A 25836-nucleotide genomic window follows, 5' to 3' on the forward strand; every position below is an offset into this window, starting at 1 on the left:
CTGATCAGGGTGCAACATATGTGCAGTGTCCATAAATAACCAAACATCAAAAAGTTATGGATAGTGAGTACACTTGTTTGGTGAAAAGTTAGACAAAAAAAATCAATATCATGTTCATATATGTCAGTAAAGTTAGAGCTACTGGGTGGTAAGCTTAGCTTAGCATAGAGACTTAGAGCAGGTGGACACAGTGTAGCTGTCTCTAAAGTAAAAAATATGCCTCCCAACACCTCAAGCTAATTATACAAATTGCTAATTAAGAAAGGTATTGGTATTTTCATATTACTTTGCTAGAAAGCAAACGTTGCAAATGTTTAACTTTTATTTTTAACCAGAGGGTTCAGTAAATGCTCATATGGGTCATGTGAAATTGCACTCACAACCTATTTACTTTTTTAGGCACAAGAAGACCTTGACCATTTTAAAATCATGTAAAGATGCTGTGGAGATGACAACCCCTCTTCTCTGTTTGGAAAGCAGAAGCAGTAGTTGTCCTATTTCTCTTTAACCTTTGTCCTTTTTACTCTTCTCCTCCACGCATTCTCTGACACAGACCTCCCCTGCGAACTCCCTAACATCTCGACAGAACATCCTTTACCTCAACTCCCCTTTGCCTGAACGTCTACCCGGCTGCTGCCTGCACCTCCCTCCTCTTTGGCCCTGACGCCCTGCAAAATTTGTGCAGAGCCATAGGTCATGTGGCCAGAAAATACCACAGGGTGCAACAACTATCTGTGGACAGACTGTGACTAAAGAGACAGACAAAATGCGGGGGAGAAACTGATAACTCATCCTCTGCTGTTGAGATAAATGTGGTGGTGTAGATTCTACGCGCTTAATATTTTGATAATATCGAGCAAACAGAGCCTGTCAACTTCCCCTTTTTAAGGATTTTTCTTCAATATGGAAACAATTATTCCGGCGGTTAATAGGGTTAAGAGGATGCTCCTGAAAATATTGAAATTGTAGAAGAGTGACGAAAAGTGGTGACAAGTGATGAAGTGTGAAACACATGCTTAACGCTTTTATGTGTTCAACGTGTGTCTGTGTGTGGTTTGACCCTGTGCGGAGGGTAAGACCTACGTAAGCTGACACGATATGTGATGTCGCACCTTCACAGGCGTCTTGTTTATTTGAAGACCTGTTCAGACATATCAGTTTCTTTCTTCAGCGAGTGAGTGTGTGTATGATGTTGGCTGAAGTTTGAGGATTATTCCGCACTTATCTCATGATCGTGCAAGTCTTTGTGTTGACTCTTGAGCTCAGAGGCCACTTATGGGAAGATTAGCTTTTCAAATACAGAAGTTCCCTGTTTTTCAAACATGATTCATGGAGAGAGAACTGACTGATTGTCCTAATGTTGCATTCCATCCAAGTGTGGTGAAAAAAAAAATATATATATGTTATGCAGATATTTGGCAAAATAAAATGCAAAGGTGCCCCCTTTCCATGCATGCACTGCTGAGTCATTTTATATAGCTGGTGGCACTAACTCTCTTCTCGGGTACTGATAAAACCACCGTGCATGCCTCCTAAGTCACATGCACAATTTCCACTATCTCTTGGCTCCACTAGTTCATTCTCTTTTTCCAATCACATGTAAGCTGTCAAAGTTTAACATATACTTTCTCCGGTCATTCGGCTGTCAGCTCACATTGAGTGACCCGCCTCCACCCTGCAACACCTCAACTCTGGATCCCAGGTCGTCTCCCTTCAGCCATCCAACCATTCTCGGGTGCCAATAAAACCATTAAAAAGGATGCAAGAATATGATGTAATTAAAACAGCAGCACTGGAAAACAATTTAGAAAACATGATGGGAAATGGAATTCCTGTTTGTCTTATGTATTGAGTTCAGGAACAGTTTTATCGTGGATCCATAGAAATCCTATGTTTCCATTTGCTGCTTTTTCAGTCTCTAAATTGCTGAATTGTTTCCACTACACTTTTGCTTTCCACTTCAGTCAGACATAAAAATCTATTTAAAAGATTCTATATATATATATATATATATATATATATATATATATATATATATATTTTAAATCTATTTTCAACCTTGCAGCATAAGGTTATTTCATCACAAATTGAAAATGCACATACAACTGGTGGATTGAAACCCTCCTTTAGTCAAAGGCACGGTTGGAAAACTTTACTTCATATTCACAACCAAATAAGACCAACACAGACAGTATACATCTGCTGCATGAACCCACTGTAGAAGAATGAGAGGCACCACTAAGTTCTGCAACCCACTGCTAAAACCATAAGACTCCTGGAGGTGACTTCACGTCGAACAGAGACAGTTTGGCACAAGCGTCACCTTGGCAACCACCGAGTTTCCCTTTTATTTCTGTCTCACTTCCTCGTCAGCAGCTCAGAGACAGAACGTAGGCAGTGATGACTCAGTTCTGTGGTGGAGCCCAACCCGGTTCTGTGTTTCTGACAGTCATCATTCATACACACACACACACACAACAGAGACATTATTCACTTTAATGGACTCTAATAAGATTAAGCAGCTCTGTGAGGCCATAACACTCAGTGTATAAACTATTCTCTAAAGTAGAGGACAACCGAATAGAAAGTTAAAGTCAGAGTGAACTTACTTTTTCACTCAGATCTGTTTCTGTCTTGCTTTTATAAGCAGACATAGTAGAGCAAATATAATTAAGGTTCTTTGTCTGTTTTCATTTGCAGTTGCACTGTCAAACTGAAAGAAAGCAGATTCCTTTTCTTGTTTTTCTTGCTAATTTGAGAGAACTGCTTCAGAGACACTTAGTAAAAGTAATGCAAAAATGAAGCCTACAAAAAAATCTGTAGAAATGGGGACATCCAGTGACTTAGGGGTTTATACCAATAACACATGTCCCTCGGTTTGATTCTGAAAGGGCATCATTGTTAAATTGCAAACCCATCTCTCTCTCTCTCTATTTGCATTTCCTGTTCATGACTGTCCGGAAAAATGTTCAATAAAGCCCCCAAAATATATTTCAAACTAAAGTCCTTTACATCCTGTCCACACCAATTTGGATAAACTTTTTCCTCAGAGTTTGGCCTCCCGTCCAAGCTGTGTTTTAAGTCACTAAAACTGAGGATTTTACAAAGTGCAGATTTTTAAAAAACGGTTTCACAGTTTCATGGTTTCCTGTGTATCTGTGTGCACTTGTTAAACAGACAAGTGTCCATGCCCACTGTTCTCTATTTTCCAGTTTCTCTACATTTGGTTTGCATTGCTAGGTCTAATTACAACTTTGCAGCCAAATTGAGCATCACTGCACCACTATGAACATTCATGGACGTCTGCATCGCCCAATATTACTTGGACCCTGGTGTTCTTCTCTGGTATTTGACTGATCATTGATGTAGACTTTACAAATGATAAATGGTCTGTATTTAGTCTTGATGACCAGTCAAAGTATAGTTTTCCATTCAAGCATTCACACAAACATTCATACAGTGCATCTAAATCACCACCTACTGGCTTGGCATGCATTTTTTGATGCTCGGCTATATGGAGATATTTTGTAAAACGGAAAATATCAATCCAAAAAATATCTGCAGGGTTGTAGACAAGGCCTTAGAGGTTTCGTCTCAAACTAGTGCTCATTGCGCTTTTTCATAAGAAAAAAGGTAACCGTCATCAGCAGGATTGTGACTGATGAAACAAGCTTCACCTGAACATTGTCCACTCTGCAAATTCTAGTACACGGCTGTCACGTGGCGCACAGACACCAGATTCAGTAAGCACATATACTTACACATCTGCAGAGGGTTGAGGCAGCATGAGTATGAAACTCAGTCATGTGGGTGGTATTTGTGGTTTCAAAGCCTTGGGTCTCAATCTTGCTTTGACTAGTGCTCTTCTTCAAGGAAATATTCGCTGCTCTGTTTTATGTTTGTGCACATAGAGACACTTCCTGCTGGATCAGCAGAGTGTTCAGTCACCTCCATGTGTACAGCGGGTGTAAGAGCTTTTCTTCATTTGGACAAGCTTTATGTGATATGACCCCTGTAGAGTTCAGTGCCAATCAAAATGGAATGAATGAAATGTAATTACATGTTGGAATTCCCCAAAACAAAATACACGTGTTCTATGTCAACCATGTACAAATAACTTTAATCATTACAAATAAACTTGGCGATGAGACTTATATTATAAATAATATTTTGATGCCAAACAACTAATTCCAACAACCCAGATATGTTAATTTGACACAGTTTTCACATGTTTTTTTTATCTTGACTTTGTTTGTTTTGAATTTGTATTTATAATACTACATTTGTTGTATCATGTTACCTGCTACTTATTAGCTAAATCACAATGCACAGCTTCTTTCATAATTAATTGAATTATGTAAGTCTCACTTTAAAATGTTAAAACAGTGAAAATGCCCATTAGGGTGTCCCAAACACAAGTGATACATGAAAATTGCTTGTTTAATCTGACAAACTAAAAAAAAAAAACTCACAAAAGGCAAAGATACAAACAATAATATTCCATTTAATATCATACAAGACTGTAAATGAGCATATATAAGAAGCTGGAGCAAAGGAGTGTTGACATTTTTCATTACAAATAGATGCGATTGATTATTTGAAATAGCTGCCAGTTAATTCAGCTCCACAATACATATGAAAACTGGCTGCAAATATCAGGTCCCCTCATGTGCCTTTGTGGATTTCCTGTATAACTTTCAAAGTCAAGCCTGCAAACGGAACACATTAATCACTGCTGCAGCTGCATTACAGCTGCAACAAGATAATGTTGTGAATTAAAAAGAAGGCTGTCATGTATCTTACGAGCAGATGTGGATGACATTGATCAAAGCTTTGATGTCCACGTGAATAGCAGTTCATGTTCCCTGTCAATTCTTAATTCCTTTAAACAGTTACTTCCAAACTATGCACCTTAGTCTGTGTCCTTATCAACATTTATATGATTCATTGCATCGAGACTCCAAAGACCAACGAAAGATATTACAATATACTTGTAATTTTAAAATTTAACATTCCACTGTACTGAACCCTTTCACCCAATGACAGATTGAGACCTGTCCAATTTGTTTGCCTGCCTTTCACCCATGGGTTTGACTCTAGTTCCTCTTGGACCTTTAACATGAGCTAATTGGTGCAGACAACGGATTGAGTTGTTCTTGAAGAAGAAGAAATCAGCAGAAATCACATCATCTGTTTCAAAATACCTCCCTCTCTCGAAATATAAGATTCATTTTGACAAGCATGCTTCCTCGACTTTCACAGACAGATCCTTTCAAATTTCATTGTTTCTGCCAATCTCTACTTGCCTGAATGCATTATTGTCCTAAATGTATTGTCTCATAGGCTACTGCAGCATATATGTATTCCTCAAACACTTTGACCTCAAAGACATCAAAAATGTCTTTAGTAAGACATGTCCCTAAAGTTGAAAGCTCAATCTTTCTGCCATCACATGTCAGATCTTAAAGTTGTGTTGCTTCTGTTTGTAGCTGTGGTCAACAGAAGTAACGAGGTTCCTGTTATTGTCCTATCTCCTCTTTGACAAGAACTGTTCCTGGTGACTGGCCCTTATCTCTCTCTTGATGTTTGACACCATGTCCCCTGCTTCTTTCAGCACTATTTCTCCTAAACAGGACTTCTGACCTCTGAAAACCACAAGGGAAGGTCTTCTGATTGGAACTTTTGTTTTTGGTGGCACCAAAATGAGGACTGCATTTATAGACTCAAATACCCAGTTCATCTTTGTTGCTGGTTAAAGCCAACAATCAAACAGGTTCAACTTACCACAACTAAAGGGAATACAACAAAAATACTGTGTGACTAAGGTTCATTAAACTCATACTCATAACTCAACCAAAAATGGCCAGAATGTCCCTGACAAAACATCTTAAATTGTCTTTAGTGTCAAAATATTCCAGTGATAGTTGTCTATAAATCCTTTGGTAGGTTAAATCCCGCGGATCAATTGTTCTGCTACTTTGATACTTAGCTATGCATATTGCGCTCCTGATGCATGTCGACCTCTCTGTGAGCCTGTGCGACCCGTGGTTATAGCCATAACTCCTGCCGTGTGAAGATGCGCGGATACGTTTATTATTTATGAGAACCATAAATAACACAAAACATCTAAGTTGAATTTGGAGGAAGTCCCATGCTGCAGCACAGGACAAATACAGCCTTCCTACCAACCTATGGTTGCACGTAAAACTTTAACTTGTACTGGTCCTATCGTTGTATACTATATCCAAAAACTGTAATAATAAAAATGACTTTGTACAAAATCAAAAATACAGACAGGAAATGTGGGAAGAGGGGGAGGTGTGACATGCAATGTAGGTGCTAGGCCATAAACAAACAATGGGTATTGAGGTTACTTTGAGGTGTTTCATGCAACTGTCAGTCATATTGGCCCTTTGTGAGAAACACAAATACATAAAGATTGCATTAAACTAAAAGTCAATTACTGGTGTTGAATAAGTTCATTATTGACCTTGGTGACAGCAATATGAGTAAAAGTCTCATCACACTAGTCATAAGCTGCTTTCATATATGCACTGACGATGTCAAGAGAGTTTGTGGTGAAAGGAGTTGACAACGGTAAACAAAAGCATGTGGTTTATGCAGCAGAACACATCACTCGCCTGAACAATGAGGAGGATTTGTCACTGTTGTGAAAGTGTCTGTGCAGAGAATGTCCATGCTGCGTTGTGCATGTGTGAAAGGCTAACTCTGGGTAATCTCTGTAGCCAATTCTCCAGATTTTACCCAGAGGTTACGTCTGGAAAACGGCTATAGAAACATCACAGAGGTCATTCACACGCGGTACCAAAAATGATCTGTGAATCAGACTGATTATCATCTCTGACAGATAAACATGTGACCACAGTAACCTCCTCACAGATTGTCACACAGTCTCAGTTTAAATAGAAACCATCAGGTTAATGTGAAATAAAACGCAGACAGCATAGTTTGGAAGAAGTGTGAAAACCTCCACCTCTACCACATCATCCGTCTGTGAAGGCTCTCAGTCATCAAGGTCCTGAAGACACCCACATGTGATACCAACCCGTCCATAAACTCCTAGCGCTGTCACTGATTAATCACATTCATTTGAACGTAGGGGTAAAAGGTTTTATTCTAAATAGACAATCAAGAAGCGAATTCAGACCACCTTAAGTAGTTTGCTTTGTGATCCAGCAGGGAGCACTCACTATAAGTTTGACGTATTGCATGTCCTCCTGACCTGTTGATAAAGTAAGTCAGTAAAGTTAGGTTGCCAGGGGGACGCTAGCAAGCAAAGCCGTCCTGGGCCGAGAATCATGACACCACAGCAGAATGTTCTTCAACATTAATGGCAAAGTAAAGAACAGAGGTGAGGCTGTTTGTCCTGTTCAACCTCGTCTGACTATAGTGGAGAGTGGAGGGAATATATCCCAACGAGAGGGGTGTTGGACTAAATTTAAACAAACTGCATGAAATCTGAAATTCATTCCAACTCGAATTCTGGAGAGCTGTGTTTCTATGTTGATGCAGACCGGCAGTGGAAGCTTGGACAACGGAGGAGGACATTTCATGGTAACAAAAGATTAACTTTACTGTCACACCTTCTAAATATGTGCATGACTTCATATCAATCTGAGACACATTTAAAATAGAATGACAATCAGATAAGGTGTTCCTCCCCCCAGGCTCAACAGTCCACTTAAGTTCAATCAAGCCTCATCAAAATTGTACACACTCATAGATATCAGTCCCAAGAGTATGACAGAGTAGATTTTTTTTCATCAAGATCCATGAAATGTAAAATAAACGCCCTAACTCGTGATGTTAAAGATAGTGACTAAATGAGCCCCTTTGTCAAACATGCTTCCTATTCTTCCATCAAGTTACGTGGAAAGAAGTTCGGTAGTTCTTACGTAATCTTTCTGACAAACCAACGAAAGCAAAACCTCCTTGGCGGATGCTAAAAATGAACCCACCACAGAGGCTGATGAGGAAATGGGCAGCATAATTAACATAATCAGAACATAAATACTTTGCTCATGACACATTTCTGCTGATTGCTGTGACCAAATGAAAACTAGCAGAGATAGAGAGAAAGAGGAGGAGGAGACATATTGCTAATGACATCAGTGGCCGAGTTCACTACTCAGTCTTGTCAGGCTCATAAATTCAATTCAGAGCTTTGACGTCCAAAGACTTATATCTCTTGACCTTACAGCTTTAAATGAATAAATTGTCTCCTGCAAGACAAATTCCCAAAACACAGATGTGAAAAAAACTATCCCTATCAAGGAATCTAAATCAGTTTATGTTCGCCCAACCTCTCACCCATTTTCTCCACAAAGACTGAGACATTAAACACGAGTACGAGGATCATGTCTATAATCTCTGTGTCGAGGCAGATAACGAGGCAATGTCTACTGTGCTAATGAACCATTTGAACTCCATAAGGACCTGTGGCTATTTAGCACATCTGGCCAACAACATGTCATCGTGTGAGCACAAAAACAACTTCAGCTCATTCACAAGCAAGAAAAAAGGAGAGTGACTGTCCAAAGTAGGATATTAATGATTATTTCATCAATAGGACATTAAAAACTATATAAATGATTTTGCCAAATGACCATTTTTGTTATTTGTCAAGCAGAAATACCAAACATTCTCTTGTTACAGACTCTAAATTATGAGAATTCATGACCTGGTTGGGTTTTTATGTCTCACTTAACAGAATTATCTTTGGACAGTTGGTTTGACAAAACAAACAACTAAATCACATAACTTTGGGCTGCAGCAGATTTTTATTTGCAATATGATGACATTTTAAAGCCCAAGTAATTATGTAATGATCTATAATGAAAATGATCACATAAATCATGTTTCAAAATAGGAAACAGTGGCTAATTTTAGCTTCTCCAATGTTACTGCTTTTTTCTGTTTTATATTAGGCTTCAACGCCTTTGGATTAAGCAACAATAACAATAACAGTTAGAAGAACTCTGTCTTGAATAACTGCTTAAGTCAGATATTGACCAAAAACAAACATCTGGTTCCAGCTTGTCAAACATGAGGGTTTGATGTTTTCTCCTGTTTTGTATCCAAGTAAATTATGTTTCAGGGGGTTTGAACAAGAGCTTCAACCCACTAATGTTTTCATTATCGTTTGATACTTATCGCTCATTATTGTTTTTGACCCAAAGTCCAAAACCTCAAAGATATTCATTCATAATGATAAATGACAAAGAAAAGCATTTCTTCATTTTCTTCAATTAAAAGGCCCAAATTAAAGAACATTATCTAAACTGTTTCATAGAACTAAATGATTGATCAGTTGACCATAACATGAACATAATCATTAGTTGCAGTCCTAGTCTCGGGTAAGGGTGTTCATGCTGTTCACATCCTTAGCAAGCTCGGTCACTGCGGTCCGACACAAGTTGATTGAAGCCAGATGCTGCTCTCCTCTGCGGTGCCAAACTCAAACCACCTGTAGCCCCATCTCCGTTAGGAATTTACGGAGATTAAATGCTGCCACTACAATAACCACATGTGGGCCTCTGAGCCAGGCGAAGGTAGCTCCGATAGCAACAACTTGGGATCCCCCAACCCGCGTATGGCCTTCCACCTCCTGTGTAACCCAGGTGAGGTCATGTCTAAGAGCTCAGACTATAGGTTACTGGACCTAGAACCAGAGGTGGACATAAGTTATTAATAGATCAATGCAATAGTTCAGTGAAGTTGTCCAGACTCTCCCTCTCTCTCTGTCTGTCTCCCTCTCTCTCTCACACACACACTAATCTCCATCTCTAACTCAATTGTCTAATGACCATCACAAGCCGCAGCATCACATGTAACCGGAGGGATCTGGGAATTATAGAGACAAACACCCTTTACTTTCTTCCTCCTCTTCTTCTTCTTCTTCACCCTCCTCTTCTCTTCCTCCAAACTCAGAGGAGTGGCTCACTCAACTTTTTCCTGGTACTTTCCCCTCATTCTCATGTTTGAACGACTTGGACATGACCTGGGAGTTAATCCACTGCTGCTGCTGCTGCAGCATCTGAACCATGGGATCACGTCCCATCACTGGCTGGACTCCCTTGTACCAACACAGAAATCCTTCACTAACACAGAGCCTCACTTTCCAGTGTCTAAAAACTGAAATCTAATTTTATCACTGATGATTTGTGGAACATTCACGCAGCTGACATGGTTTGCAAACTCAGGGATATGGTGAAATAAGCACGACAGAGCAGAAAATTCAACCAAATTCAATTTCTTTTTCCACTGAAGTCTTGTGTAAACACTGGCGTGGGCAACATTCAATTAAGGTGCAATGGACTGTAATGTGTTTATTATATGAGGCAGTACGATGCTGCTGCGCGTATAGGCGATTAAGGAGGCTACTCTGTGGTTCCCCTCAATAACATGTGGCAAATGCGTATACGGAAAGTATTCGGGGGCAGTTAACGAGGACACTGTGGTTCATGCAATGTGAGGGACACACCTAATGCATGCTTTTAGCCGCCCGGTCGTCAATTATGCAGACCGGGATGATTTAAGCCGGTGGAGTGAGTGCGCAGGAGATGCGCTGCTCCAGAGGAGACCTTGAAGCGGCAGAAAAACGCGCTCTCTCCGCCTGTCACTCATTATTCCATCCTAGAATCAGTACAAATTTAAATTCTCTCATTACTGCATTACTCACCAACAAATGCCACTGTTGTCAGAATGAGCTGATGTCTGATCCCGAGCATCTTGACGCACAGAAGTGTGTACAGCCGCTGCAGTTTATTCCACAGACTTGGTTCCTCTTTTTTTCCCCTCCTTTTCACGCCCGGTGCGCACACAGACAGAGAGGTGAGAGCTAAACGACAAACAACAACAGTCCACCGGGCATTTCCTGAGCTGCAGCAGCGACTGGGTGTTCAGAAGAAGAAGTGTCACGCTGCAGAGTCTCGTGATGAGGAGCTCTGTTCCATTGCGTGTCGTCTCTGACTGTGGAGACGAGCGGGACAGGCAGAAACATGGGAGGAGAGGGAGGAGGAGGAAGGTGGGTGGGAGAGTTGTAAGGAGTTCACTATAGGACCTCATAAACTGCGTTACTCATGGGAAAATAACAGAGGAGAACACAACTGGCTCTGAACAGCAGAACAGTCTCAGTTCAACTTCCACAGTTCACTCTGTGACCCTGATCCAAGTCACTTCAAACGACTCAGATCAACTCAGATTTATTATAATCCTTTGTTGTATTTGCATCATAACTGTGTCGTGGACATATAACTAAGTGTGGTGGGAAACTATATTTTGTTCTTTAAAAGTAACTTTTGTGACCTGAAAACTGTATGACCTTTGTATTACCTCTATACTCTTCGCCCCAGATATAAGTAAATATGTTTCCTGTGTGAAACTGTGCATATAGAACCAGTATGAACTGGCTCAGACAAACACCTTTAGTTCCCCTATAAGATGCTTACTCTTCTTTATCAGCACTCTGAGATCCCTGTGACTCTCTGTGTTGATCCCTTCTGCAGAAAGCCACTAATAAATACACAAAAACAAATATCCAGCCTCTTGTATTTTCAGATTTCCATCACAACTTAATCCTCAGAACAAGTTTTTGGTAAGAGTGCATCACTTGTCTGGTTAATTCATGAGGGAGTTAGTTTGGAAATGACACTGTGGTGTTGTTTGGCAGAAAGGTTTAAACTCAGTTCCAGTAAAACCTTTAAAAATAATTATAAAAGACAAAATCTAAAATCAAAGACAACAGTGGAAGAGTTGTGACAAAAATCTAAGGGCAGAAACAATTATACATCCAATGCAAACAGCAACGTTGTTGTTTTTTAGCTTTTTACCCCTTTGGCTTTCAACCCTCCATGTGAATATATTGGCCAGAGCTCCACATTCATTTAGCAGCTGTGGTGTTGTGATGAAAGTTATATGGTCACTATAGTGGAAGGAGTCTGAAGTCACCACCTGTGTTATATATATGTACGATTTATTCTGTAGCTCCTGAAAGATGTTTTTCATCTGTAACATCAATATAGTAGTTTCTTTTTTAGATGTAATTTGACACTGAAACTGTCCAAACTCAAGCATACATTATAATTCTATTTGTGTGTTGCAGTGTGTTACACTTCAGTTGTGCAAAGACTTTCACTGTTAGAGCCAATCTTGATGTAAGTGCTGGTAGATTAAACCCAAAAGTAAATTAGGTTTAACAAAGGTTGCAGAATTCTGGAAGCAGCAAAACAAAGTATGTTTATTTTAACAAAGAAATCTGGAAATAATTGTAATGTTTCCATCAGTGTCTGACCTAAATGATCTGATTTAATGCTGCACACGGTCTTATTCTGCAAACAGCAGGACACTGCAACAGGAGTCGGTTAGCAGAAGTTGGAGGTTAGCAGCCACGTCAACTGCAGCTCCTCATCTGAACAGCTCACTGTGGATTCTCTGTCGTTTTCCATTACTAACAACAATATGTCAAACTGATCTACTGTCATAAAATGCATAAAATGGCCGTTGACAATTTTGTGGATACATTTCATGGTAAGTGCTAAGCAACTTAAAGGTCAGCATAAAGGTCATTTTTCACAGCATGTGAAATGCTTTTAATGTGAGGTTACAGCAGTTGAAAATGTTTGGTTTGCATTGGTAGAAAGTTAGAAAAAGCTGTTTTACCACAATTCTTTCACCAAAAATACTGCAAATATATATCAGTCATCAATGTGTGACCTCATTCACTGATAGATGGTCACTGAAAATCCTCAAGATTGACAATTTGCAGGGAAAATATAAATAGTGTATATTGTAAATATACAATGAGTTCATGTCTCATGTGTAAAAATGTCTTTTCAGTGATAAATGTATCAGCATCATCTTGCAGCTGTTGTTTTAAGACACTGAACAGCTACAGCCAGCAGCATGGGCATAATAATAAGCTGCAGCGCATAAATCATACATTGATACATGAATTATCCTTGTTTATTCAATTCAATCGGAATTGGAATCTGATACAGGTACAACTGTTCATTTCATACAATGTCCAGTCGTTCATATTCTGCTGTGAGTTAATGACTCAGCTGATAAAGTCACATCTTACCATCAAACTGGGAATCTAGATTTTTTGGATGGAAGAAACAAATATCGAGTGATACATTTGTTCAGCTGCTTGTGTTTAACTCCTACTGTTCCTGTACTGGAATGAAAAAGCCTCTGATTCAGCCTCAGGATTTAGTTACAGAAAGTGCAGCTTACAAATAGTGTTAAATGTGGCTCAGAATCAAGATGGACAGCTCGACAGCTGGGAAGAACTCACAAAAATCACAAGAAGATTATCATGGGATTATCATAGCGAGGGTGGTGCTCTGTGTTAGTTCAGGGGCTCAGAGATACACCCCTACAAGTACAGTGTTACGCTATGATGCCAAAACTGCTTTTCCCTGTTCGACATAGTATCTTACTTTCTGAAAGCCGGGAGGTTCTCTTACAAATGATACCCTGCAGTTCTGTCCATAATCCTGAAATAGAACCACGCTTCCTCCGATTTGTAAAAGATCTTCAGCCAATTTCACACATTTTGTATGTTATTCTCATCTTCTTCAAATATTTCAGATGTAAAAATCCTCTGGTTGCAAACTCATGTCATATAAAACTACTGGGGAGAAAACAGCTGGCATCCAACTCCTCCTCGTAATTACATGTTGGAAACCATGTCACAAAACCATAGAAACCACAAGCATTTACCTTGGAGATTCCAACTGACACCTCAATTACCACTGGTAACCAATATCCAACCATTCTGGGAAAACTAAGCAAAGTTTACACTAGATTTGCTACAAAAGCTGCAACTAACAAAGAAAAGCTCTCATAGGCCCCACATTATAACAGTTATTATTATTTATGTCTTATTTCTCTAGCATTTCGATTCCTGCTCCAAATCCGCAAGATAGCAGCGTTAATGTTTTGGGATATTTTGGCTTTGTTTCTGGAAAGTTGGAGGAAGTGGAGACGCAGCCTCCATCTTTATATAAAGTCTACAGTTAACTTAAGTTGTTTTGAGGTTTGTGCTGTTCTTTTCAAGAGGACAGTTTCATAAAACAAGAAAAAAATCATGGTGGATGTTTAAGATGTTTTTGCCATGAAACCTTCTCAATATAACAAAAAGGCTCCCACGGTCCATCGGTGTATTTACGCAACACGTATAATGTCATGGGTAATTGTCTGCTTTTGTTTCTTCAAATTTACTTTTCAGTCACTTTTTATATTGTCGCTCCATACCTGGTAATTTTCTTACCTCAGAGCATTTATCGGTTACACGCTGCCAAACAATCATTGCTAACTCCCCCGTGTTCCTCCATTTCTTCTATCACAGAGAAGCAGAACCACGGGTATCCTTCTCCATTTCTGTGTGTAAATATTATGGACTTCTCTATTTACAGAGAACTACAAACATGAAGACCATTTCTTCACCTAGCACGCAGACTGAGTTATTTTCTCTACAAGTATTTCCTGTTGTAGCCTTCCTCATTGCATTGCACACTTTACATTAACACAAACATCTGCATCAGACAGGATCTCAGGAGCTCCCTGTGAATGAGACAGTGTTACAGGGGTCCATCCTGATCCTCAGCCCCTGCAGATATCTGTGACTGAGACTCAGGAAGACTCTGATTAGTTTCCGTGCATTTCCTCACTATACATGCCATAACCCTCCCCACCCATCTCCCCCTTTCCTCATCCTCTCACACATCTCAGCCCACTTGTACACTTTTTCCTCCTTGAAACAAGAGTGCGGTAAAAGCACTCCATGTTTTTCATTTTTGGCCCCTGCACAGCTTCCTCCTCTTCCTCCATCCCCCTGTCTGTCATCCTGCTATACTATATTCCTTTATTGTGAAAGTCTATTCTAATATGTTTTTCTTCTCCCCCCCCTCCCATCAACTGTCTGTATACATGCAGACAGGAAGAGCACATTAAGAGCAAGATACAAAGCTCTCAGGGTCCCTAATGAATCAAAGCCACCTTCATTGAGTTTCGCAAATGCTTCCCTTGAATAAAAATACTCTAAAAACACTTTTCTTCAATCAGTGTACCTTATGTCTGACCTGCGTATTGCAACGCCGGGCTTTACTACGGCAATGAAGACAAACTCTATATCCCGAGCACTGTAAATCCCCTTAAAGGAGGGAAATTAGCTCAGTTCATATGACAGACAATATTTATTCAGAGTCTGAGTCAATCATTGGGTTATGCTAAAGCTAAGACCCTCTTCCCACAATTACAACCATCCCCCTGCAGTAAAAGCTATTTACAGCGAGCATCTGAGGAATCTGTAATGTCAACAAGAGGATGGTGGCTGTGTGTTTTAAATGACAGCTCACAGTAAACATTTACTATGTATGGTATTCCCTGATATTACATTGTATGCTGATGCAATACCTGTAAAATGTGGAAGTGTGATAATATGACAACATTGGTCGATCAAAAGGGTGATCCAGAAATTAACTGTAAAGTTTAAGACTCACAAAAGATGGATTTAACCTATACCAATCAATATCGAGCTGAAAGAGATAGGTCTGGCATGGGGAGAGGCCCAGTATAAGCCCAGATGGAGGAAAATCATCGATGCCAAATGCTCCTCAAGAGACAAAGAGGATTAATATTGATAATAATAATCAATACCATCATTTAATCAATGCATCAAAGGATTCAATGTTTCAGATTCAGAGCTTTCAGTTGTAGTGACAATGACTGAGAATCATCATCCAACAAAGTGTTCAGCTGTGTCCAGGTTATGGTTTTGGTTTTTGGGATGTGTAAACAGGCAGCTGTTTGTTAACATTCACTATCAAGTTAAAAAGATGATGTCTACGTTGTGTTTACAGCTTGTTCTGCTGCCCCCGAGTGGCCAAGAAAAGAGAACGGTCAGACGTCAAAATTAACCAAACTTTGAGTCGATTATAAAGATTTAAAAACTCTGAATCTGTGACCAATAATTTTCTCGTTAGATCTGTCTGGTGTCGTAAATGATCATGTTTATTGACCATTTAAGGCGTCTAAGTCTGAGCTGAGTTAACCCTGATGATGTCAAAGGTTTCCAATGACTAATAAACAACGTTTTGTCCAGTGTGTCCAGATTATGGCTTTGGTTTTAAAGATGCACAAACAGGCAGCTGCTTGTTAAATCCATCTGTATGTATCTATCTATGTACTGAAGTTATTAACAAAACCCAAACAGAGTAAGCCGCCAATTTTGCTTTCTAAGTTTGTCTCTGCAGACAGGAACTGTGATTGTGAGTGAACTAATACTTTTTGCTATATAAGGACATGTTGGCTCAATACTGTTGTAGAGCAAGAATGAGTCTGACTTTGGCTCCTGTTTTTAATCTCTAACAAACAATGAAGTAAGAGAGATAACTTTCTCCCAGTGACACTGCATGCCTGCAGAGCTCCTTTGGCGTTAGCAGCAAGGGTGACCGCTTACAAGCACAACTGTGGATGAAGTTCAGGGGAACAAAAGAAAGTCCTGTGTCAGCTCTGTGTGAAATAAAGCAGATCCATCTCTACTGATCCTCTTTGATGACAGGTTGTGACAATGTTTGGAACTCTTAACATTAAACAGAGCTAAGGCAGTTTAAGCCTTGAGTTCTTCACTATTTCTTGTGCCACTGTTCTCTGTTCCTTCTTTTATTTGTTCTTAATCACTGGACATGTGCCGATAACAAATATTTGCTCATCATCATTAAATAGCAAATGGTTCCTCATAAAAAACAGATGAAACCAACGTGATATGTGGATCTGTCTTGGGTATTTGACTGTGCTTTGTCTGAGCACATGCATGCTTATGGTGCCCCTCAAAGCAAGATCGTCACCCACGCATCTATATACTGAGCTAATGTTCTGCTGCATGCATGAAGGCATGTGAGAATAATCAACACAGTGGCTTCAAAGACACCCCCGGTCTCCCCTTGGGCAGCTGAAAACATCAATCTGACACATGTGGGCAGCAATTAGACGTCTCTTCAGTCTCCTCCCTCCTGCGGCTCTGTCTATGTCGCTGCTTCACGTCTCTAAACCGAGGGCCAGTGCAGGGTCTCGACCTCTTGACTCTGACAACACTGAGTGTCGGTTACTGCCTGGTCACGGGTTCTCTGACTACTCGAAATGTTAAAATAAAATCGGATGCAGATTTTCATGCTCCTCCGAGATAAACCCTAAAAACCTTTTCAAACTGATTCTCTGACTCTTCATCTAATGCTATCTAGCACTTGCTAAATGTGCCACACACAAACTGCAAAAAAACAACGGATTTAAAACAAACTCTAATATTATATATGAGAAATGCGTCTTCTGTCGAAAACTGCTGAAAACTGGTGTGTGGCTCTGTCCGAACCCATCCAAGGCAGAGATAAAAGTAACTGAGCATGACCTGAACAGAACCGACATTCTGTTTTTTGTGTCAAAACTCAATCCAAGTCCAACGTTTTCTCTAATGCCCACATGCAGTGTAAAACTCAAGTCAAATATACAGCTAATGTGACCAAACCCAACCCACAATCGAATAGCATTTCCAACATTTTGTCCAACTCCTGTCCCGATGAGCTCATTGTACTATTATCATTATTGCTTTAAACCTTGTTAAGATTTTTAAAAGTCCTTTATTTTCTTTATATGTATAATTCATAAGCTTCTGTTGGTAAATAAATAAATAAAGTGTATTATTACTAGTAGTATATTAGTATTAGTTTGAAAAAAAATGTAATTTGTCCAGTATTTAATATTTACCACCGAATACCTTAAAAAACCTAATGGCATTCCGATCATCATTAGTGTTTAGTGCTAATTCAACAAGCTGCTAGCTTGGCTGGGGATTTTTTTTCCCCGTGGCCTCTGTAAAAAGACTAAGCAGCATTGTTGTGGAAACAGAGTCAAAAAGTTCACCGCCATTATGTTTCTGGGTTTTGCCACGCATACGACTGTGACAGCATAACAATGACAGGAATGTGATTTCCGCCGAAGTTTGTCCCCAGACCTTGGTGTCAGTCTACAGGAAATTTGAAGGGGCTTCACTGAGTGGAATGGATTGTTTGAAGAATTACGAGCGCCAAAACTAGACTGCAGTCGCTCCCCGCAGGCAGTTTCACGCAGTTTCTCCTTCAAGAAGTTATTGCATGAAGCTTTTCATACTGTGAGAAGCAGATGCTGAGCTGCTATAATGACTTTTCTGTCTCGTCCCGCTTGACAGACCTGCTTACACATATATCATTAGGCATGTACACATGCACACACACATGCACAGCTGTTTCCAGCACGTGACATCATATTTCTGGCATGTCACTCAGCCATTGTGATTGGAGGATATCATATTCGGCTCAGGGTGCAGTAATTACTTGGTGTGACATCTGACATGGCAGCATTGTAGACATGGGAGGAGACATGAGGGGTTTGTAACGAATGACCTTTGACCCTTCACTCTACTCATTTCAAGAAGTAGACAGTGGAGCTACAATCGGTGGTTGAAGCAAGTATTTGCAACACATTTTCTATTTGCACATGTTTTCTTACATTGTATTGCAATGAGCTCTCTTTCTTTCCAAGAAATTAGCTGGAAAATACAGAACAATGCCATTACATCCATGTTGTCACAGAGCAATGGTGAGTTTATAGATTCCCTGGTTCCTTTGTAATAGTATACTGATTGTTGAAACTCTATGGTAAACTATGCACCTGCCTTTCATTACATTTTATTTGGCCAATTCGGTCCTGTTCATCCAATCCAGAGCTCCTCCAAATAACAGAGAATGAGCTACAGTCGGCTGTCACAGTTGGTAAAGCTGAACACTGTCAGCCAAATATATTCGTAACACACACACACACATACACACACACACACGCACACGCACACACACATTGAACAGAGTATTTTTTTTCTTTCTCTGTTAGTAAAGGATCATGTTCACCAAAAGTTTACAAATAATACGACCTGAAACAACGCAGCTTTAACTTTGGTCTCAGTGTGTTAAAGAATTCACGGATCAGTTTTATGAGTAAGTTAATTTTTCACAGATTTAGTTTTGGTGTGTGAGTCTGTGGTGAATATGAATCCAGGGGCAGAGGGGGGCATAAGTGGGTCACATCTTCTCAGGTATAGCTGTGGTCCTCAGAGGGGATATCATATATATGGTGTGTGTGTGTGTGGGTGTGGGTGTGTACCTCCTCTCATGAAACCAGATGATGATTAAGATCATAAGGTCCTCTTGCCCCCTCATCATGTTCACGTTGACTTGACTTTCTCGACCACAGATCTTGTGTTTTGGGTTGAGCATCGGTCGGCCTCCGACCGTAACTAGTGAACAGAACAAGAAGTCATCTGGGTAGTATTATTAGCAGGTACTGGCCACATCTGCTCTGAAACTGGGTATTTACAACACTTTTGTGTAAACTAAATGGCCAAACTTGCGTGTTCAGAACTTTTACATGCTTAAGAGTATCAATGCAACAACGTTCGAATACAGGGGTATTATCAGGAAAATGTACTTCAACTATCAAGAGTGAAAGTATTTTCTAATGCAGACAAATGGGGCATTGAATGTTATGTTGTTATACTGTTGTATATACACAGCATGTTTCCAATATGCCTAGATTAACAATTTGCACATTTAAAGAATAATATAAAATGTCCAAATCAAAGTCAAAGACCATATTTTTAACTGTCTTCTTTTATCCAACCAGTCCAAAACCGAAAGTTGTTCAACACGATCCAAAGATAGAAAGATAGAAAACAAAGAAAAGTGGAAAATCTTTTAATGTGGAAGTGCAGTAGTGTAAAAAGTGCTACTCTGTATTTTCCTCTAAAATGTAGTGAAGTGTAAAGAGGATAAAATCGAAGCCCTCAGAACGGTGCTTCAGTACAATATTAAGGTAAATATATATGGAATCATTTCAACCATTGGTTATTTTTTCTTTAACTGAGTAGGGGTGCTTGAGCTACTCCATCACTTCTGCTGAGCAAATAAACCAAATGTTCAGCATGACTCTGCTGTGCTGCTGCATCGTCAGCTGCTCTCAGTCTCCCTGAGCTAATCATTGGTCTCCTCATTGAGCAGTGTTGGTCGACTGTCAGCCCAGTGGTTTTATCTTATAAACAGTGGGAGGTTGTATTTAATGTTCAAGTTAATGGATGACTGCTTGTTGACTTTCTCTGCACACACTGTAAACGTGGTCACATATGTCTGTACTGATATGTGTGTGTGTGTATCGAGTTTCTTACAGCTGGGTTTCAGAACCTCTGGTGGTCCCATTGTTTAAGGCTTCCTGTAGAAATCTACCGGGGGGGAACAGAGGAAAGGGAGGATCACTCATATTTGGAAGCTAAATAGAAAAAGAACCTTATAAATTTTTCGTTTCACAAAAAATAATGACTCTTAGAATGTGCATTACAACATAAGGGACACTTACATTCTATAATTAACACAGAGTTAAGTTCATTTGTTCACAGTTTAAGCAAAAACTACAAATATCGGTCAAATAACTTTTCTGACCACACCTCTCTGCTTGTATTTTTGTTACGTTTAGCAGCTAAATCCACAGTAGCTGCTGTTTAATCTGCCTTTGACAAACACAAACCTAATAACCGATTTATTTATTTATTGCAACATTGACGTGCATCGCCATTGACTGTTTATAAACATGGGCTCCACTTCCTACCACTATCCAGATATTTAAATTTTATTTTTGCACATTTGGAATCAGAGTCTGCACAGTAGCAGCCATGGAGCTGCAGTAATGAGGTCCTGCTGATGTACGCAATCGACCAATGTGAATTCGGTGTGATTAGAGCTACCAAAATTACAGAAACTATCTTTGAGAAAAATTCTATTAACGTGCACTTTGACTTTTTAGTTTGGTGCCATCTGCTAACATGGAGGAGGCAGGACTTTCAATGAGCTTAGCTCTTTAACAACGATGCATCTTCTTCTTCTTCATCTTTCGGCTGCTCCCTTTTCGAGGTCGCCACAGCGGATCATCTGCCAATATATCCACTACCCCTCCTATTTGTGATCCGCATGTTTGTTTTGGCACAAGTTTTACGCCGGATGCCCTTCCTGACGCAACCCTCACCATTTATCCGGGCTTGGGACTGGCACTAGAACTACGCAAAAGAGTATCCCTAGTGGCTGGTTTTTTAACAACGATGCATCTGCCAGATAGATTTCACATGATACAGTTTTATTATAAATCACCAATTAAAGTTGCTTTAAACAAAATGTGGCTAATTAACGTGCAATAATAATGAAGGTAACTCCAGCTGTTTATTTAACTTGAACTGTTCAAATTAGGAAACCTTTAAAAGGGAAGATTAGTGTGTGTTAACATTCTTCTTTAAAGTCTAATGTTTTCTTATGTTTGCCTGATTGTGGGACAACAGCTTATTCAGTCGAATGTACGTGATAGAAGACTTCCTACGGATCTGTGTCCTAGATTTCAGCTTTTCAATACATGAATTCAAGCCCCTGCAGAGAAGTTACATTGGTCTTTGGTCAGTTGTATTATACACCATGGATGTATTGCCTCACTGCTGTGTTTATTGTTCATGTCACTGTGAATGGGGCAAAGCTAAAGCACTTCCCGTAATTGTGCCTATTGCCGGAGCAGATGTTGGAGTAGACTTTGTTTTTTCTCTGCTGGCTTTCTTTCACCTCATTATTCTCCGTCTTTCACTTTCTTTTTTACCCTAGAGCCAGCGTGTCCTTGGACGTGCTGCGATCATAATCGTACTACGAATTGCACGAAGCTTCTGTTTCACCCTACGTTGAAGTTCACACCAGCGCAAACCACAGAAACAATATAATCCACGGAGAACGTTGCAGATGTGACTCTTTATTCTCCAATTATTTTCGTGCAGGTCGGCCTCTTTGACTATCTTGTTTCTTATTATTGTAGCGAACTGCGAGAAAATTGATAGGATCTTCATTTTCGAACCTTCCCCACACTATCCCAAAATTGTGATTCTGCTTTTTCTCAGCCTTTCGAGTATTCACTGGGGCTTCAGAATATCGCAAGCTATTAAATATAATTATATTTTCTCAGCCATTATTCTCCAGTGAGATGCAGCATAGCAGGCAATTGAAAGATTCCGTAATTCACTTAGAGCAGCGCGATGGTAAGTGACTCCCCTTGTTCTCTCTGTGGGGGTGTTGTCTTGAAATAGTGTGTGTGCATGTGTGTATGTGAGCGTGTTCTTGTGCATTTATATAGATGGGGCACTAAGGGTCAACCCTTTGCCCACTCCAGAGACAGGAAATGGCTCCAATATGGGCCCGAGTGTGGCCTCCTTTAAAGCTCTGGGGAGTGATTTAGACTCCTTGTCAAGAGCAGAACTGCAGGATCAGTGAGCAAAATGGTACAAAGTGAAAAATGCAGATGTTTGGTGCGGGCCATTTGAAACCACACATCTCTGGGAGGCTTCACAGGAACCCAAAGGTTTATTAATAGTGTCAGTGGGGTAGCAGCTGATGAGCTGATATGTCAGAAAAGATTCATGTCAAGTATAATGTTTACATATTTAAATGATCTAGACATCTTCTGCTTGTTTTCACATTTTTAGTACATTTAACTGACATCTGCTATTGTGGAGTCAGGGTTTTATATTGATTTTTTCTTATTCTGCTCTAAATATTAAACTTTACTCTTTAGTTTAATATTTTCTTTACATCTGTTCAGACGTTTTCACAAGTACATTTACTACTAGACTCTTTCCAGACCCAACGTTTTGATGCTCGAGCTTCTTGTCGTCTTGGACCGTGTGCAAATATGCTACCTACATGGTCAGAGTGTCGGTCCACTGTCTTGGCTGTGGTGATAGCAGAGATGGTTGTTTACACTGAGCATATTTCCGACGGCCAGTGGAATCATCACTCCAGGGAATTTTTAAAGCCATACTTAAGGAGCTTCTTAACGTCAGACAAGAAGACAGTGTTACTAGTAGACTGTTTCTGATGTGTTATGACTTTCTCAGGAAGATTCTTTTATCAGTTTGTGTGATACAAGCTGTGACTTCAGAGATTGACTATACGATGCAATAAGGGAGGAGAAAATGTTTGGGTGGTAGACTGTAATTTATTTTTATTTTACGTTAGCTTATAACCTTACTGAACAGCAATTCAAATGGAAATATAATATGTAATAACGTAGTATATTTTGCAATATTAACATTTTACATTATGACCTTATGAAACAAGTTGCACTCAATATCAAAGCAGTTATAATAATCTTCACATTGAGCGACAACAGCAGTAAACTGCTGTGATTAATCAGTAATTTATTCGATGATAAAATAATAATAATCGCAGTATATGGGAATTTTTTTACACTGAGTAATTTTACTTGCAGCACATGTCACAAATATTATACTTAGGTCATATTTTAAATGCACGACTTTCACTGTTTAATTTTCCAGAGAGGACCTTAAAATAAACTAGTACAAAGTCAAAATATTGTGCAGTAAATATGTGTTACTCAAATAAAAGTGTGAAAGTACTGGCATTAATTTCAGATTCTATTATGACATTGTTAATTGAAGTGCAGCAAAATGAAGTGGACTAAAAACAACAAACATAAACTGTAGTGGGTTGTGGCAAAAAATGTAAATACTTCAAAATTGTTAGTATGTCTAGTATAGAATGAGTAAATGTACTTTTGTACTGCTTATTGTAGGTTGTATCCACCGATCAAACAGAATTACTATAGCATGATTTTACGGTAAACAGAAAAATATTGAATCAGGAAAGCGGGAATTAATTGTTTGTAGGAAGGTTAGCTTAAACATTTCATCTGGGTTATGTCTATAATATGCAGGTGCAAGCTCTTAGCCCAAGAAATGCCTGAAAAAGGCACCACAGGCATGTGCAGTATGGACGGTAGTTTATATACAGTATATCTACCACAATGGTAGAAACAGAGTCTCTGTTTATTATGAACTGAAATCCTTCAGGGCGCAAAGGATTATTGGGTTAACAATGTTTGCTGAGGCTCAAGTTCACACTGAGTTCTGCTGCCGTCATTTATGCTACAGAACAAATGTACAGGAGCAGTTTTAGTTCAGGATTACAGGTGTAAACATTAAAACATTGACCTCCTCACCGCTCAGCTGAGGAGACACATGGAGTTACAGGAGTCCAGTATGGATTAAAAAAATAACAACTTACAATGTTAAGCATGCAAGTTTTTCTTGTGTGCATTAGATATTATCTTATTCTCCCAATAAAGTAATAGAAAAATACTTTTCCATATGATTTTTTTAATTAAAAAATATCTTATACTTCCAATATAATAATACTTTATATGAAAATATTTGAAAAATTTTATTTTTTTATGAGAAAACTGTTAGGGATCCATTTATTTTCTATATACACTCAATACTTAATACACTAAAAAACATAAATATAATTAAATTTGATTGCTGCATTGCTTTAACCTCATTGTAACAGTGTTTGCTTCAGCAGTGACCTCATTCCCCCACAGGGAATCAACATTATCATCGTATCTCTGATTAAATCCCTTCGTTCCTCATCTGCTGTTGCTGAATGAGATCATATTTTGACTACAAAGCTCATTTCCTTCCTATTATTATATCTGGATTCTCAAAATCCTGGGCTTGTCACTGATGTGAAGCTTTGTGAGAAACAGGTTAAACAGAATTAAAATCGGGAACTTGAACTCACTTTTTGAGAGGTCCTGGCCCCGGAGCAGGGACGTGCCACAAATCGTCTTCTTCATTCATTACCGTTCAGAAACTCTTGCTGATATTTATAGTCTGTCTGAGGGAAACAGACACATCACACCATGAACCTTTAACAGCACGGCCTAATCATCAGCAGTGTTTACTTAATTTAACCCCTCATAACCTAATAATCAATCATGTTAATAATGTTTATTCCTCTGGTCTTTGTTTAATTCTTAAACCACAGCTTGGACGTGCTGTGAAAACGAGGAGTGTGGGTTGTGGTATCAGATATTTGGGGAATCATAACGGTAAATGCAGTAGTCAGTGCACGCTGCTGTTTTCTGTTAATGTTTCACAGCTGGTGGGGTTTGAGCCCCCAGATACCTGAGACAACTGACCATACAAGGACAGCAGCGTCTCCAGAGGGATTCGTCCTCACTGACAGACTGAATGCAGGCTCACAGCAGCAACGCTAGAACACATATTCAACAGCGGAATGATTTTTAACATTGAGACACATTGTTATGATAAATAAATCTCACTGAACATACTTCGTGATGTCGGCCCTAATTTATTCAGTTAAATTCCCTCGCTGGAGAAGTTTTATGCATAACAAAGTTTTTTTAAATAATGAAATCTATAGGCTACATATGCTCACTGTGCGACCTGCAACAATAAGAGTCATGGGGGTTTAACCACAGGATATATATAAGTCAGGAATTGTAGCTTCAGGATTATAAATGCGCCGTGTTAAAAAAACTCCTGCAGTTTAATGACTCCTGTAATGTTTACAACCATTCAAGAACACATTAACCACTGGTATTAAAAGCATGATAACTTGACAATACCAATTTTTACAAGGCCCTTTCACAACCTCTACGTGTTATTGGAAGTTTCCTTTTACTTTCTTGAACATGTGTTATTGTTGCTTTTACCCAGCCTATGTGAATATGACTTCACGTTTAGTTTTTATAATGAAAACTAAAAGCAACTTTTCCCATGCTCTAGTTTTGGAGAAAAAACACCAAACAATAGAAAACATGGATGTTTTAATTTATTGGTATAGTCATGGCTGGGACTTTTGTTTCTTGTGGTGAGTAGAAGGATGT

At 39.3% G+C, this 25836-nt stretch overlaps 1 protein-coding gene across 2 annotated transcripts in view; it reads right to left on the reverse strand.

The window, feature by feature from the left end:
* itga1 (integrin, alpha 1) overlaps nt 1-19240 on the reverse strand; it is a 57399-nt gene extending 38159 nt beyond the window's left edge. Inside the window, exon 1 of one of the 2 annotated variants that reach the window (XM_069514066.1) lies at nt 19216-19240. In XM_069514066.1, coding sequence (XP_069370167.1) covers nt 19216-19225 — 10 coding nt within the window. In that variant the 5' untranslated portion in view covers nt 19226-19240. Of the gene's footprint in view, nt 1-10702; nt 11053-19215 lie in introns of those variants that run through there. The other variant, XM_069514065.1, reaches the window with a different exon arrangement.
* Between the last annotated feature and the right edge of the window lie 6596 nt (nt 19241-25836).

Source organism: Paralichthys olivaceus, chromosome 18, assembly GCF_024713975.1.
Source record: "Paralichthys olivaceus isolate ysfri-2021 chromosome 18, ASM2471397v2, whole genome shotgun sequence".
In the NCBI taxonomy this organism is placed as follows: domain Eukaryota; kingdom Metazoa; phylum Chordata; class Actinopteri; order Pleuronectiformes; family Paralichthyidae; genus Paralichthys; species Paralichthys olivaceus.